Source organism: Chinchilla lanigera, unplaced genomic scaffold (genome assembly GCF_000276665.1).
Source record: "Chinchilla lanigera isolate Chin_1 unplaced genomic scaffold, ChiLan1.0 scaffold00030, whole genome shotgun sequence".
NCBI lineage: Eukaryota > Metazoa > Chordata > Mammalia > Rodentia > Chinchillidae > Chinchilla > Chinchilla lanigera.
In genome coordinates, this window is record NW_004955431.1 from 21489505 (window position 1) to 21503154 (window position 13650).

At 48.6% G+C, this 13650-nt stretch overlaps 1 protein-coding gene across 7 annotated transcripts in view; it reads right to left on the reverse strand.

Moving 5' to 3' along the window:
• Hspa12a (heat shock 70kDa protein 12A) overlaps nt 1–13650 on the reverse strand; it is a 161402-nt gene that overhangs the window by 24927 nt on the left and 122825 nt on the right. For all 7 annotated transcript variants that reach the window (XM_005387861.2, XM_013515842.1, XM_005387862.2 and 4 more), the window contains 3 exons: nt 5718–5803; nt 4073–4200; nt 694–880 (listed from right to left, as the gene is read on the reverse strand). In XM_005387861.2, coding sequence (XP_005387918.1) covers nt 694–880; nt 4073–4200; nt 5718–5803 — 401 coding nt within the window. The remainder of the gene's footprint in view (nt 1–693; nt 881–4072; nt 4201–5717; nt 5804–13650) is intronic.

Here is a 13650-nt window from a genome sequence, read left to right on the forward strand (position 1 = left end):
TCAATGATGCAATCAGCCCGCTGTGGTATGTGTGCCACAGGTTCGCCACTGCCGATGTGGGATAAAATGTTTACATTGAAAAAAGTCCATCCTGTCCCCCAGACTTTCCTTTCTTACAAGCTTTGGGGGCAGGGTGGCAGGGTGCTTATCTTAGACAGTTTATATAACACAGGTTTGCTGCAAGCAGAACTGAGGCCTCAGTGCTGGCATTTGGGCTTCCAGTTCCTGGGCACTTGATGTCCTGAGCTCCCTCCCACACAGAGGGCTGACTGCCAGCTGTTACCAGTTGTTTCTTGCAGACTAGTTAGTTAATAGCCACTGTCCCTAGTCCTCTCCCCAACTGTTCCTGACCCCTAAGTTGCTTCCTATGCATAGAGGGTCCCCTGATTTCCCAATAATCCAACAACTGAAGGGGGGACCCCAGCCCCCTCTATCTATGCAGCAGCCAGGGTCCCCTCTGATAGACCAGTTGTTAGATATCCTGAATATCGCCCTGCCCACATTTAATTTAGAAAGCGCTGTGCTATTTCTGAAATCAAGGTGAACAGACAATAATTTCTGCTTGGGAGACAGTGGAGGATACCCTGGTTTGGAAAGCTGCATACCGCGCCCCCCCTCACCCCGCCCCGAGAGGCTGGGGGGCCCTTGGCTCTCTTAAGCAGAGAACACGGGCTGGGAAAGAGGCTTGCTCACCCCTGTGGTGTGCAGCTTCATCTTGAACTTCTCCAGGTATAGCCACTGCTTGGCCTCATTGGGATCCAGGTCATGGTAGAAGTCCCTGGCGGCATAGCCAAAGCTGTGGAACTTCCTCTCGGGTGTCAACAAGATGGTGGTTGGGGTCTTCTGGTTGGACACACCAGGATCACCTCCTTCCCATCGCCTGCCACCAAGGGAAGCCAGAGGTTATGGGGACTTCTTTAAAAATCCCAGTTCAGGCAGCATCTTCCCGATGCATGGCTGCCTCAGACACACTCCAGATCAGCTGGTGGAGTAGTGACTGGAGACACAACTGCAGTTAACACCAAGTGCCACACTGCTACTCAATAGCAAGGTCTGCCTTTACCCTTTCTCTCGGCATTACTGACCCACCACTGTATGCCACACGCTGGTGACACAGGGCTGAAACACGACCCTGCCTTCAAATAACTCAGTCTAGTAGGTAATGGATTTGTTTTGTGGGGAGGGGTTAATTTGCAAGCACAGGGTCCCAGGGAAATGGCCTGATGGGTCAGAGAAAGCAAAAGTGCCAGCCGGTGGAGCCTGGGGGAGAATATAGGACTGAAGAAAGACTAGAAGCGAAGGGCAATTGAACCTCAAAGGAGGGAAGGACACGCGGCTGCTCAGAGGCGAGCAGGTGCCAGGCATGCGTAGATGCCATGTGGTCAGGATGGTTACACCAGCAGTGTGTGAATGAGAAGAGAGACTGTGTAAATGAGAACTGTGAGAAGAGATTGCACAAGCGGTTGGAAGGAGGCTGGGAAGGACCCTAAGAACTCAGAGAGTCAAACCACAGACAACGGGGCATGACAGTAGGTCTCAGCAAAGGCACGGCAGAATCAGAGCTGCTGTTCATGAGAGCAAACTGGACCAAAGGGAGAGTGACAGGAAGCAGCCAGGAGGAGGTGAGAAATAGGTCACGTCTAGCCTGAGAGCAGGGGTGAGCCGTAGGCAGAGAGGTGGAGATGGAGGGATGTGGAGCTGGTCCAGAGAGAAGGGCAACCACTTGCGCATGTGCTGAGCAGGAGCACAGGTGCCCCACAGCCTGCAAGCTTGGGAGCCTGGCGCAGAGAGTGCAGACCTATGGTGAACAGCCCTGCCCAAGGACGGAGCCAAGAGAATGCTGCGGAGCCCCGCTGGTGTGTGCAGTACTGAATTTCTGGGGGCTGAAGACACAAGCTTTCAGCTTAGTGACAGCAACAGTGACTAGATGGGATGGGAGAACTGAGGAGACCATCAAGGAGGGAAGTGACCATGCATGGTCGTGTACCAAGGAGGAGCCAGGTAAGAGGCAGGGAGGGTACAGACAGAAACACAGACAGAAAGGTGCGATGAAGCCTCCTTCCTTCTTTCAGGCAGAAGGAACGGGAAGTGCATGGGGAAGGCTAGTGTCACTATGTGCTTCCTCTCTCCTTGAGAGTTGCTGCCCAGAAGCCAGAGCTGCTCAGCACCCAGGATGCCCCCTTCCCAGCCAGGCCCCAGCCACACGGCCCCGGGGACAGCCCCAGATGGAGATTCGCTGCGGAGGGGAAATGGGCCACATCCCCTGGCTCCCCGGGGAGGTGGCTGCACCCAGTCTGAGCTCCAACCTGTTCCCCGCACTGGCTCGCTAAACATTAGCAGGGCCACTGGCGTCCAGACGGACTGCAACTGCCAGTGAGATTTGCCACTCAGATAGCCCTGGAATCATCCCTGTCCAATTTCTCAGTCAAACTCCATCAGGATGCACAGCTCAGCCTCGGCAGCCGAAGTCCCCAAGGTGACGGCATGGAGACAGACACCGGAATGATTCTTATGCCACGCAGCAACTCCCCACACTGCATTTCACAAAAGGACCTGTCATTACTATCAACAGTGACATCTGCAGCAGATAACGACCCCATGAGCTTTTCCCCTTCACATTTTTCTTCCTTCATTCCTATTTAAATGCAAAGTATTAAACTTCCTCTTTCAAACCTGTGTAAATCTGTACCATGGCTATGTTAATATGTTCTGATGAAATAAAATTGAGATAGAACCGAGCTCCCTACAGGATCTCTACAATAACTAAGATAACGTCTCTAGAGGCCCTGAGCCGTGGTGATGCTCTAAGTGTTCACCAGGCAAGTTCAAAGTTACTTTTCTTCTTCTTGCTTTATTGTCATTGCTTGACTATCCTGTGGAAAAAACATTTCTTAGAACTACATGGAAGCTCATAAACATAGATCGTGCTATTTCCACTCAAGGGCTGGACCACAGAGGGCATCACCAATATCTGTCTGGCCCAGCAGAGGTGGACACCTAGGGACAACCAAGCACTGATGAGCATGCGGGTATGCCGTCATCAGGATTCACTAACAGGTCGAGCTTTCCATTATTTTCCAATAAGACCACCCCAAGGGCCTCTGGAGCCTCTCACATCAGGCTGAGCCACTCTAGTTTTTAAGAGAAAGTAGGACCTAAATCAAGATTGAGTGGGAGGCATGTGGAAGATAACTTGGGTTACACACAATATTTTATAAAAATACCTAAAATCTTACTCCAGAAGGGATGACTAAATGCCACAATCACCCAGGTAAAGGAAAGGCAAAGCCAGCTACAATGGATCTGAAGCCATCCCTTGGATGCGAAATTAAAAGGGTAAGTCCCAGGTTTCCAAAGCTTTGAAGGGCACAGATGCTGCAGGAAGGTCATAGGTCAAGACTGGGAGAGCTGACACCGGTGCCTAGACAGACCAAGTCCTCACAGACACTGGATCCTGGAGGCACATCGTGTGAGGACCTGATGGGCCGCTGTGTGCAGGATGGTGTGGGGGGCTGTCCCACACAGTAGACCCCAAGAAGCTCCAGGGGCCAATTTGCTGTGAGAGTCACTCGGCTAAGATTTACACCTCACTGTTTCTCCCAAGCTTGGTGTTTTCTGCCTTTGGCAGTGTCACTGGCATTGTCTTCACTTACGTGCTGAGCATTCCCTTAATCTGCTTGAACACTCATTTTACAGATGAGGAGACTGAGGTTTAACTGAGGGGACTGAGGTTCAGAAACTGCCTTGGGTCACACAGCAAGTGGCTGCTTCAGCATTTGGACTATCTCCATCATAGGCGGTTGGCTCCTGTCACACAGGCGCTATCCTGGAATTACCGGGGCCAGGCTTCACACATACTGCACAATCCCTCTCCAGACAACTAAGTCAGAATTAAACCAACAGCTGACAAAAGGGAACCTGGAGCTCTGAGGGTCTGGGTTGACCTGAACCAGAAACCCAGAGTCTTCCTCCTAAGTGCCATCTGCCATGGCAGTGACTAGCTATGCCCGAGTGTCCACAGTGCAGTGACAGATGAGGCCACAGATGATGTCCCTCCTGTTATGACACTCACCTCATCACATGGATGCATTCTGGCTCTTTGGTGAAGCTATAGGCATAGCCGCTGGATGTGGTCCCAAAGTCGACGGCCACCACCACAAGAAATGTCTGCTGTTCTGAGACGTTGGAGTTGGCATCATTCTGCAGATGTACAATGAGGTACTGGGGGCCAGAGCCAGGCTCGGCCTTCAGGAAGACCCCAGCTTTGGGCCGCTGCATTCTGCAGTGCCCTTGCTGCATGAGGAAGGAACCCCCCTCTTCTGCCCAGGATTCCACGTGGCAGCGCTGGGGTAAGGGCAGACCAGACCAACCTCACCTGAGTGGCTCGGGGGAAATGCAGGCACCCTGAGGGGAGCTAGGCTGACTGCACGTGAGCACAGCCTGCAGCCCGCCTGCTCCCCTTCATTAATCGTGCGTGCGTGCATGTCGCTAATTACAGAAGTGCTGCCATCAGGGTGGAAGCCCTGCAGCTCCCCGGGTAGACAGTCCTCCCACTCTCTCCCTTAGTCCTTGCACCAACCTCCAGCTGCTGCTCAGAGGACTCTGCCAGCTGTGCCCTTCAGGCCTCCCACCGACCTCTCCATCTGTGCCAGCATTCCATGCATGTGAGCGGGCTTGGCACACCTGGAACCTTCCCGGTCCGGCATCCTCTGACCCAGCTGAGCTGTGTGCCACTGGGGCACAGAGCCTTTCCCTATATGTCAAGTCCCTAGGGCAGGTCACTCCAGGTTTCCCAAGGTTTCTTTCTTTAAACAGCGTAGATTTTCTTTCATTTTTTCAACTCCCACAGAATTCCAGACTACAAGCAACACACTTTAGGTTTGGCGGGACTGGCTGAAGCAGGGGACAAGAACACTACTCACTGGCGTCTCCTCCTACTGCCCACCGTATGTGTGGCGCTCTAAAGCTCCTATGGATGTGAATTTTGAAAACCACAGCACCTGGCCACAGGTGCCCAACCCTCCCAGTTGTCCCAGACTGAGGTTAAATTCCAGGATACAGGAATTTTGGTATAAAACGGGGACATTCCATGAAAACCAGGGCAAGCTGGCAGCCCCTACTCAGTGGTAGCCCCAAAGTTCTCAGCAGCATGTTGGTGGACCTGAGTGGGCTGTGCAAACTGCCCTTTCCTCAGGTGCTTCATTCCCACTGGCTACACACACACACCGCTCTGAACAGCTGCCCCACACCATCCACCTCTTCCTGTAGTGCAGGTTAGGGCGAATCCTGCTCAGAGCTTCTCTCTTGGGCAAGCTGCTGCAGAAGCAATTACCCAGCACAGGCTTGTGGAAACGGCAGGTAACCAGAGTGGGCAAAGCCCTTGCATTTTACTGGTTCACCTGCCAGAACTGGCCACTTCCTTCCAAGAAGAGGCTTTACTGTCTCTGGGCCCCGAGTCTTTAAAAGAGCTTCTCCCACCCTGCTGGCTCCAGACACACCAGCCATAGCCTCGCAAGTCTTTCTAAGCCCAGGGGCACGGCAGGGCCCAGGTGGCTGGTAACGGGTCAGTTTAACCTCCACCCAGTGGATACAGGTGCCGCGTAGCAGCCCGAACTATTAGAACAAACCCAGAAAGCATCACACAGTAACACACACACTCGCATGCACGCATGCATGCACGCACACATGCACATATGCACGCATGCACAACTTCTTACCACAATATGGGATGGAGAGAGAGGCGTTATTCCTGTGTCTCCAAGACTCCGGGCTGGAGATGAATATGCAGACGTGGGGGCTGTTTCTGAAAGGAAAGACAAAGTCTGTTCTTTAGAAGCGACATGGGCTAGCCCAGAGAACACAAGTGAGGCCTGCATGGCTTTGCCCCTCTAGGCATGTGGCTTCTCCAATGCCATCTAAGCTGAAGAGCAGGGCCAAACTGCAGCCAGGAAGGCAAGGCATCCACATTCAGCCCAGCATGCCTTGTGTCTGGTATTTAGAACATGACCAAATCAGATGTCCCTGCCCGTTTCCTTCTAGTGACTACCAGGACCCTCCCTGTGCCACCCAACCCCCACTAAGCAGGAGAGGGCAGTCGGTGCCCAAAGTGATCCCCCTTCTGGCTGTGTCCTCTGGAGAGCTACTTCTTAACCCAGGCTCCCGATGAACTAGTGGACCTGAAGCACCTGAAAGGACGTGTCAGTTTCTCCAGGCTTTTTCTGGAAGAGGATCCACAGCCCTCCACATGTTCCCAAAGGAGGGTTAAGAGCCCCTGTCCTAGGAATACATAACATGAGTGTAACTTCCAGAGAGAGTGTCTGCACCTGGCAGAGGCACTGCCTCCTCCCTCCCTCTGGTATGAGGGCCCCACCCAATGATGGCAGACTCATCTCTTCAGGGACACTGAAGAAAAGTCACAGCCAAAAGGCAGCGGAATTTGCAAGCCTGGCCCTGCAGAAGGGCCCCACAAGAGACACAAGGTCAAACCTAGGAGCTAAGTGCAAAGCAGCACAGACACTAGGCTTCCATCGCCCTGATGCTACGGCAATTATTCAAGCAGAGATGTTTGCTCTGGAGCCTTCTCAGAGCCCAGTAGCTCTGTCCCTGAGAAGGGTCTTTGAGGAGAAGTGTCCTGTCCCTGGTCAGTCCTGGGAAACAGTTCCCTGCCTATCTGGTACCCAGGACTAGCAGGGTCCCAGAGCACCCAAGCAAGGTCCCCACTGTGTGACCCCCAGTGAGTGATTCCACTGGGGAGGTGAAGGCTGACACTGCACACCTACAAGTACTGCAGGCCATCCCAGGTCTGCAGATCCCACCTCACTTAGTCACAGCCTAATACCTGGCAGGAGGGTTTGGAGTGTCTCAAAAAGACCTGTCTGCTTCTAGGGATCCCAAGGAGTGGCTCCATCTGCCTGTTCTGTTAAATGCCTTTGTGCTGATAACAGGATGTTGCAAAATTGGCGGGGTGGGGAGGGGGGCGCGCTCAAACAGCATCATGACAGGGGTTACCAAATGTGCTAAAGGATGAAACAAACCAGGAAAGAATGAATACGAAGCCTCACATCTGCATAGCTACTCCCCTTTGCAGGTGCATGGCCTCCTGCCTCCTAGGGAGGTTCAGCCCCAAGCTATGCAAGAAAGGTGCCCAGCCACGTGATTACAGAGGCAAAAGTTCAACTTGCTGGGCAAAGGGCTTGGGCAGACATTTCTCAGAAGATATATAAATGGTCAGAAAGCTTAGGAAAGATGTTCAACACTATTAGAGAGATATAAATCAACACTTCCTTGCGATACCACTTCATACCCACTAAGGATGACTACAGTTTTTTAAAAAGGAAACGAAAGTAATAAGTGTTGGCAAAGATGTTAAGAAACTGGAACCTTTCTGCACTACTAGTGAGAATGCCAAATGGCGTAGCCACTGTGGGAAACACTTCAGTAGTTCCTCAAGAAATCAAATATAGAATTATCATGTGACCCAGTAATCCCACCCCTAGGTGTCTACATAAAAGAACAGAAACAAGGATTCAAAGAGTTACTGGTACCCGCATGTTCACTACAGCATTATTCACAATACCCAAAAGGGGCAGGCAACCCAAGTGCCCATCAACAGATGAATGGGTACACAAGAGAAGAGCATTCACTTATAAAAAGAATGGCTCTTTTATATATGTTGCCACATGGATGAATCAGAAATTGCGCTAAGCAAAATAAATTGGACATGAAAGGAAACGTGCTATTCTGTCATTCCACTTATATAAAATATCCAGAATAAGCAAATTCATAGAGACAGAATGTAGATTAGAGGGTTGCAGAGGGCTGGAGGGAGGAAAAAATAAAGAATGGGGAGTTACTGCTTAAGGAGCAGAGTTCCTGATTGGAGTGAAGAAAAGTTTTGGAAAAAATAGTGGTGACGGTTGTAAAATATCGTGAATTGCACACTTAAAATGGTTAAAATGTCAAGTTTTATTATGCTAAATCTACTTTATCATAATTTTTAAATGTTCATTAAAATATTTAGGCAAGGTCCTGGGTTCAAGCTCCAGTACCAGAGAGAGAGACAGAGAGAGAGAGACAGAGAGAAGCATTTGCTAGGTATGATGACACATACTTATAATCCCAGCACTGGGGAGGCTGAGGCAGGAGACCGAATTCAATGTATAGCAAGTTCAAGGCCACCCTGGACTACATAGTAAGACTCTGCCTCAACCACCCGACACACAGAGACACAAAATCAACTTGCTCATCTGAGAAAGGACGCTATTGTCTATTCCTATTAGAATCCATAGCTCAGTGCTCTTTTGGCAAGGGGCGATAGGATCAAGTTCAGAGCTTTACACATAACCAGGCAAGAACTCTAACTCTAGCCCAGCCTGGTGCTCTTGAAACCACAATCGAAAAACAAACTTGGTTCCTTGACCAGCTGCTGAACTCTCTTTGCTAATCTCCCAGCACAAGGGCACCCCTTCCACAAAAACAGGGGTGACTATACCTCTCCACCTAGGGGCCCAGCCAGATGCTCTTTCCACCTGTTGGTGATAGTCCCGTCCTGTCCACAGCCCCTTGGGCAGCTTCAGAGAGATGCCATCCAGCCCCAGGAGCTGCCTTGTCTCCACCTGCTACCTGGAAGGCCCAGGGCCATGCGTCCACGTTTGCACAGAAGGTCTTGGAAGAAACCAAATGTCTAATTGCCCAGAAAATCTGGTGTTGGCAATTAGCAAACAAGCTATTATCCACAGACAATCCATCCACCCTGCTGCTGCTCAGTTCTAATTATCCCATCACTCAAACCTTCTCAGAGTATATCCTCGGTGATTCCACAGACCTGCAAAGCAGCACAGCTTGGGCCACACACTGAGCACATTCCTGGGGCCCCCAGGGGATGCCAGGGCACTGCAAGGGCAAGAAGTAAGGATTTTTTGGTTCTTCCTCTACCCCACTCCCCCACTGGATCTGGGGCAACATGAAACAAATCATTTGACTCTCCAGGCCTAGAGGCAGTTGAGCTTCATGAACTACATTTCTGCCTAATAAATCCCTTTATGCCTATTTAAAACAAAAAAAGAAAAATTAAAATTCAGCTACATTGTGTAGCAATTTAAAAGTGATCTGCATAGAAGATGCAGAGGAGAACTATTTCACAGGTATCTGTATATTGTGTACACCTACATCTATAAGATTATATAGCTATAGATTCTAAATTGAAGATAACTCACCAGTTAATGTCCACCAATCCAGCATGGGAATATACAAAGCCTGTAGTGACACATTTAATCTCTAGTTAATATTTCTTCACTTCACAGTTTAGGAGGTCAAAGTGGTATTCAAAACTTCACGGGGAAAGACCATGAAAAAGCCTACTGAGTGGTCAGAGAACAAAGTTTAATTCTGTTGCACTAACAGTCCCAACAAGATTTAAAATCTTGTATGCCTTAGATAAATAATTAGGACTAAACACAAAAAGGCCGTCTATTAATCTTAGAGCATTTGGCAGACGTGAGCTAAGAGACAACAGGAGAGAAATGGTACCTGGAATGTCTAAATGTACACGGCATACGCTGTACATTAATTACACTGGCCATTATCTACAGTAAGAAATACTACATCATTTAGTTGCCCCTGTCCATGCTGTTTCAGTGAAGCTAGTATAATAGCATCTTTCCCTGGATCACCTCCACCTGCCTGAGACTCCCATTCAGCACACTCGGGCACCCTTGGAACTGAAGAGAAGTGTGACGCTAAAAGCTCAGCTTGAGTGGAGGTTGTTACAGTGCAGTCTTGGAAGAAAGAAAGGAGGCTGAAGGAAAAAAACAAAAAATGCAGGCCCACATGTGAAGGTGCAGAAGAAAGACTGCTAACAGAAAGATGAACAGAAAGTGCTTCATCAAAAGTGCAGTCAGGAGCTCCAGTGGTGCAAGCCGTTAGCTTGTGGTACTTACACAGAAAATGTGGTCAGTGGCATAGAGAAAGGATGTGCAGTGTGAAGAAATACATATCGCACTGTCCCAACTAAGTTACCCAAAGACCACCCAAAGCATGAGCCATGCCAAGCACTAAGGGACCTGCTCAGCCCATCACAGAGGGATTTCACAATTTCATGCCACAAATCAGACAAACACTGGCCATACGCAGAATGTAAGCTCTCAGGCACAAAAGAGTTAAACTGACGGGGAGAGACCCTGGAACTCCTGAGTAAAGAGAAATTACTCCCTTTTGTTCTCAGTTTTAGATAGCTTAACATCAGCTCAGTCACATAGTGTGCAGATAATCTTTCTTTAGTTTAGTAAATATAAGAACGAGTTGGTAAGGATATTTATAGGTTCACTCTTAAACCTTAAAGTCCCACCCCAACACATTCTTCAAGTCATTTTAAAAATAATTTTGGCCGGGGGTACACCTCAGTGGCACAAGTGCCTGCCTGGCAAGCGCAAGGTCCTGCGTTGGATTCCCGGTACAAAAAAATCATCATCGTCATCGTAATAATAATAATAATAATTTTGGCAGTCAGGAGAGTATATAAACAAATGAAAATATTTTTCAACCATGTAAAGGACGAATAAATAAAAATACTACTCGCCTGACAAATCTCCTGCCACAGGACTTCTCAGAACCCCGAACCAGGGAGTTGAGGAAGAATTAGTTTAACTTGTTAATTAAATCCTCTTCCTTTGCCTTGGTGGTGCAAGAAAGAAAATGTAGGCTTCATTTGGATCCCTGCTATAAAATTCAAGACATGCCCCATTCAGACACATTTTTATTTGCTCCCAGCTCTAACGGCTTTAATCAAAGCAGATATTCTTAAAATAAAAAATAGTCTTGCTAGAAGAACCTCAAAGAGAGCCATAATTCATGAACGTGCCTGTTACTCTTTCCTGCTGGAGACATTAGTCAGCAGACGGCTGAGAGCAGAGTGACAGACTTTCTGAGATACGTAAAATCGATCCTGCTCCACAAATACAACCTTTTAAAAGATGAAGACAGAACCACTGGGCAGACTCTATTCTACAGAGCTCCAGACTCATGTGAAACACGGCAGGTGGTCTCGACAACAGTGACAGGGACTTCTCTCCGGACAGGCCTCCTTGCTAGCTTTCAGATTTATGTATCTATCAAATAAACACCCATCTCAAAAGGACTTTGAAGGTCTGAGCTTTAGAATTTAAAAAAATGCAATATCCCTATATTTTTATTTCCTTTCTTCTGTGGGCTTTCAGACGGCAGGTGCTTGCTGACCGCTGCCTAAAACCAAGCGGCCTGAGGAAAAGCCCTTCCTCTTTCTTTCCAGTCAGATTCTCCTTGCAGTCTCATCTTTGAAAATCGATCAGCTCAAGGTCATGAGTAGGTTACGGGCCAACGTCTTTTAAGAAGGAGAATAAAAAATATTTTATTACCCTATAACTGCCTTCATGGCTAGCTGAACTAATGCATTATTAATGTAAGCTGAACCTCCATTTCAGTAAGTAATTTATGGGCTTTTTTTTTAATCACCATGGTTGATGTCCAGAGAAAATGGAAATTTTATTGGCATCAACAGGGAGACTCTCTCACTACAAAGAACTCTGAGTGTAAAATAACCATTCTCCAGTGCTAAATAATAATTATGGAAATGAGCGTTTACCATGATAGAAACCACAGCACAAAGCACAGGCTGAACTGGGGGGGCGCACGAGGCCCATGACTCTGGGCAGCATCTTCCTATTACCCTTCCCGCCTCCTGAACTGTCCAGGAGGTGAGATGCCCAGTGGGCAAGAACAGGGACAAGCGGGTGTCCTCGGAGATGGAAATCCTGGGTGCTTGTAACCCTAGAGTGTTGGGGATCATTTCACTTTTTCTCTCTTAACCCCAAGTTCATAGACTGGTTCATGGGCTTCTGATTTATGCCTATGTTTCCAGGCAACTGCTGGGAGAGCTGAGGAAAGGCTTTCTAGACCAACAGTTTTCATGAGAAACAGTTTTCAGTTTTATACCCGACAACCTTGTAGCCCCTGCCCACCAGTACCCAGCAATTAGAGGGGCTCCAACAGATTACCCCACATGGGGTCCCAAGATATGTCCACCTGGCTTCTCTCCCATGAACTCTGCTCCAGTGGGCAGGGTCACCTGTTACTTCATTTCTTATTCCCCAGTTCCTTATATGTCACATGATGGCTGGCTGGCTGGATAGATGGATAGATGGAAGGAAGGGTGAGTAGTAGTGGATAAACAAATGGATAGATAGAAGGGTAGTTAGAGGATGGAAGAGTGGTGAGTAGGTAGATGGATGTTTCTACCTGTCCCCAAAAGTAGACTCAGTGGTTATCCACAGACTTGGAGGGAACTTCCAAATTTCCATCACTCCCAACTGTGACATCAAAGCCCTTGAGTAGGAATATTAGGAATGCATATGCTGAATTACTGCCAACAATGTAGGATCAGCTCTCGCATCGCCCAGACTTGCCTCTCTTCTTAGACACTCTTTTTGCAGAGGGAATACTAATTGTTCCCGAGTGAGAAATTTCCTACACTCCATCTCCAAGCCCTGGCAGTCCTACCTTTAGTGTTCCTCACATTCACTCTCCTCTGCAAAGTCACCATCACAACCTGGCTTCAGGTCCTCCTCAACCTGAACAGAGCTCCCGCCCCATCTAAGCCCCACTCACCCTTCAGTGGGAGCTACCTGGTCAAAGCAGAGATCTGGCCACATTCTCAGCCTTGGTCCGGGACTTCTCTGATGCCCACACTCCATGAGATAAAGTCTAATCCACTGCTCTCAGCCCTTTGACACCCACAACACCTCCATCCATGGCCTCCCTTTTCCCCTCATCCCTGGCCTTACCAAACCCAGCGACGGACCCTGACACACCTGTGCCTCATCCACCTCCAGGTTCTGCACACCCTGTCCTCTGCCTGAAAGAGTGCCACTTATGCAGCGGGCCAATTCTACCTTGTCCTCAGGACCACCTTGAAAGGTCAGCCTCCTGTGTCTGAGAGAAAGTCATGTGGTTCACTCTTCCTTGGGCTGCTAGGCTAAACAAGGGTTTCCACTTGAAAGCCATCAAGTCTTCAAAATCCATAGATCACAGTAGGGGAGGTTAGCAACGTATGTTCAGAGAGGATGGCCCAAATTAAAACCCAGCATGAATGCCCTTGGATGAGCTACTTAATTTGTTCGAGCCTCATTCTTCTCACCTAGAAAATGGGAGGAAGGATGATCATGTTGATATATGAGAAATATATGAAACCATGAGGAAGAAATGAAACCAGCACCAATAAATTTGGTGCAAGGCCAGTACCCAGAATACTATAGATGCTATTTTGTTATTTATTATAATCATTACCATCATCATCATCAGATCAGTCCAACTGCTGTTGAGAAAAGGACCATACGCTTACACCACAAATCAGGCAGAGCCCCTATAACAAGGTCAGCAAATGCATTTCCTTTACATTTTGCTTCTTCAGGCTTAAGAATTGAAAAGAAGAAAACCTACCAAATAGAAACTTGGAAAATGGAACCTTCGGGAAAACTCTCTGTAATGGGAAATGTGAGTGCTGGTAAACCGAGGGTGAGAGTGACAGTTTGGCCCTGACTTTTCCCTCAGGCTGTGTGCTCACCCAGGGGAACTTTTGGAATAGCCAAAGAGGACATGACATGGCAGGCCACATGGCTA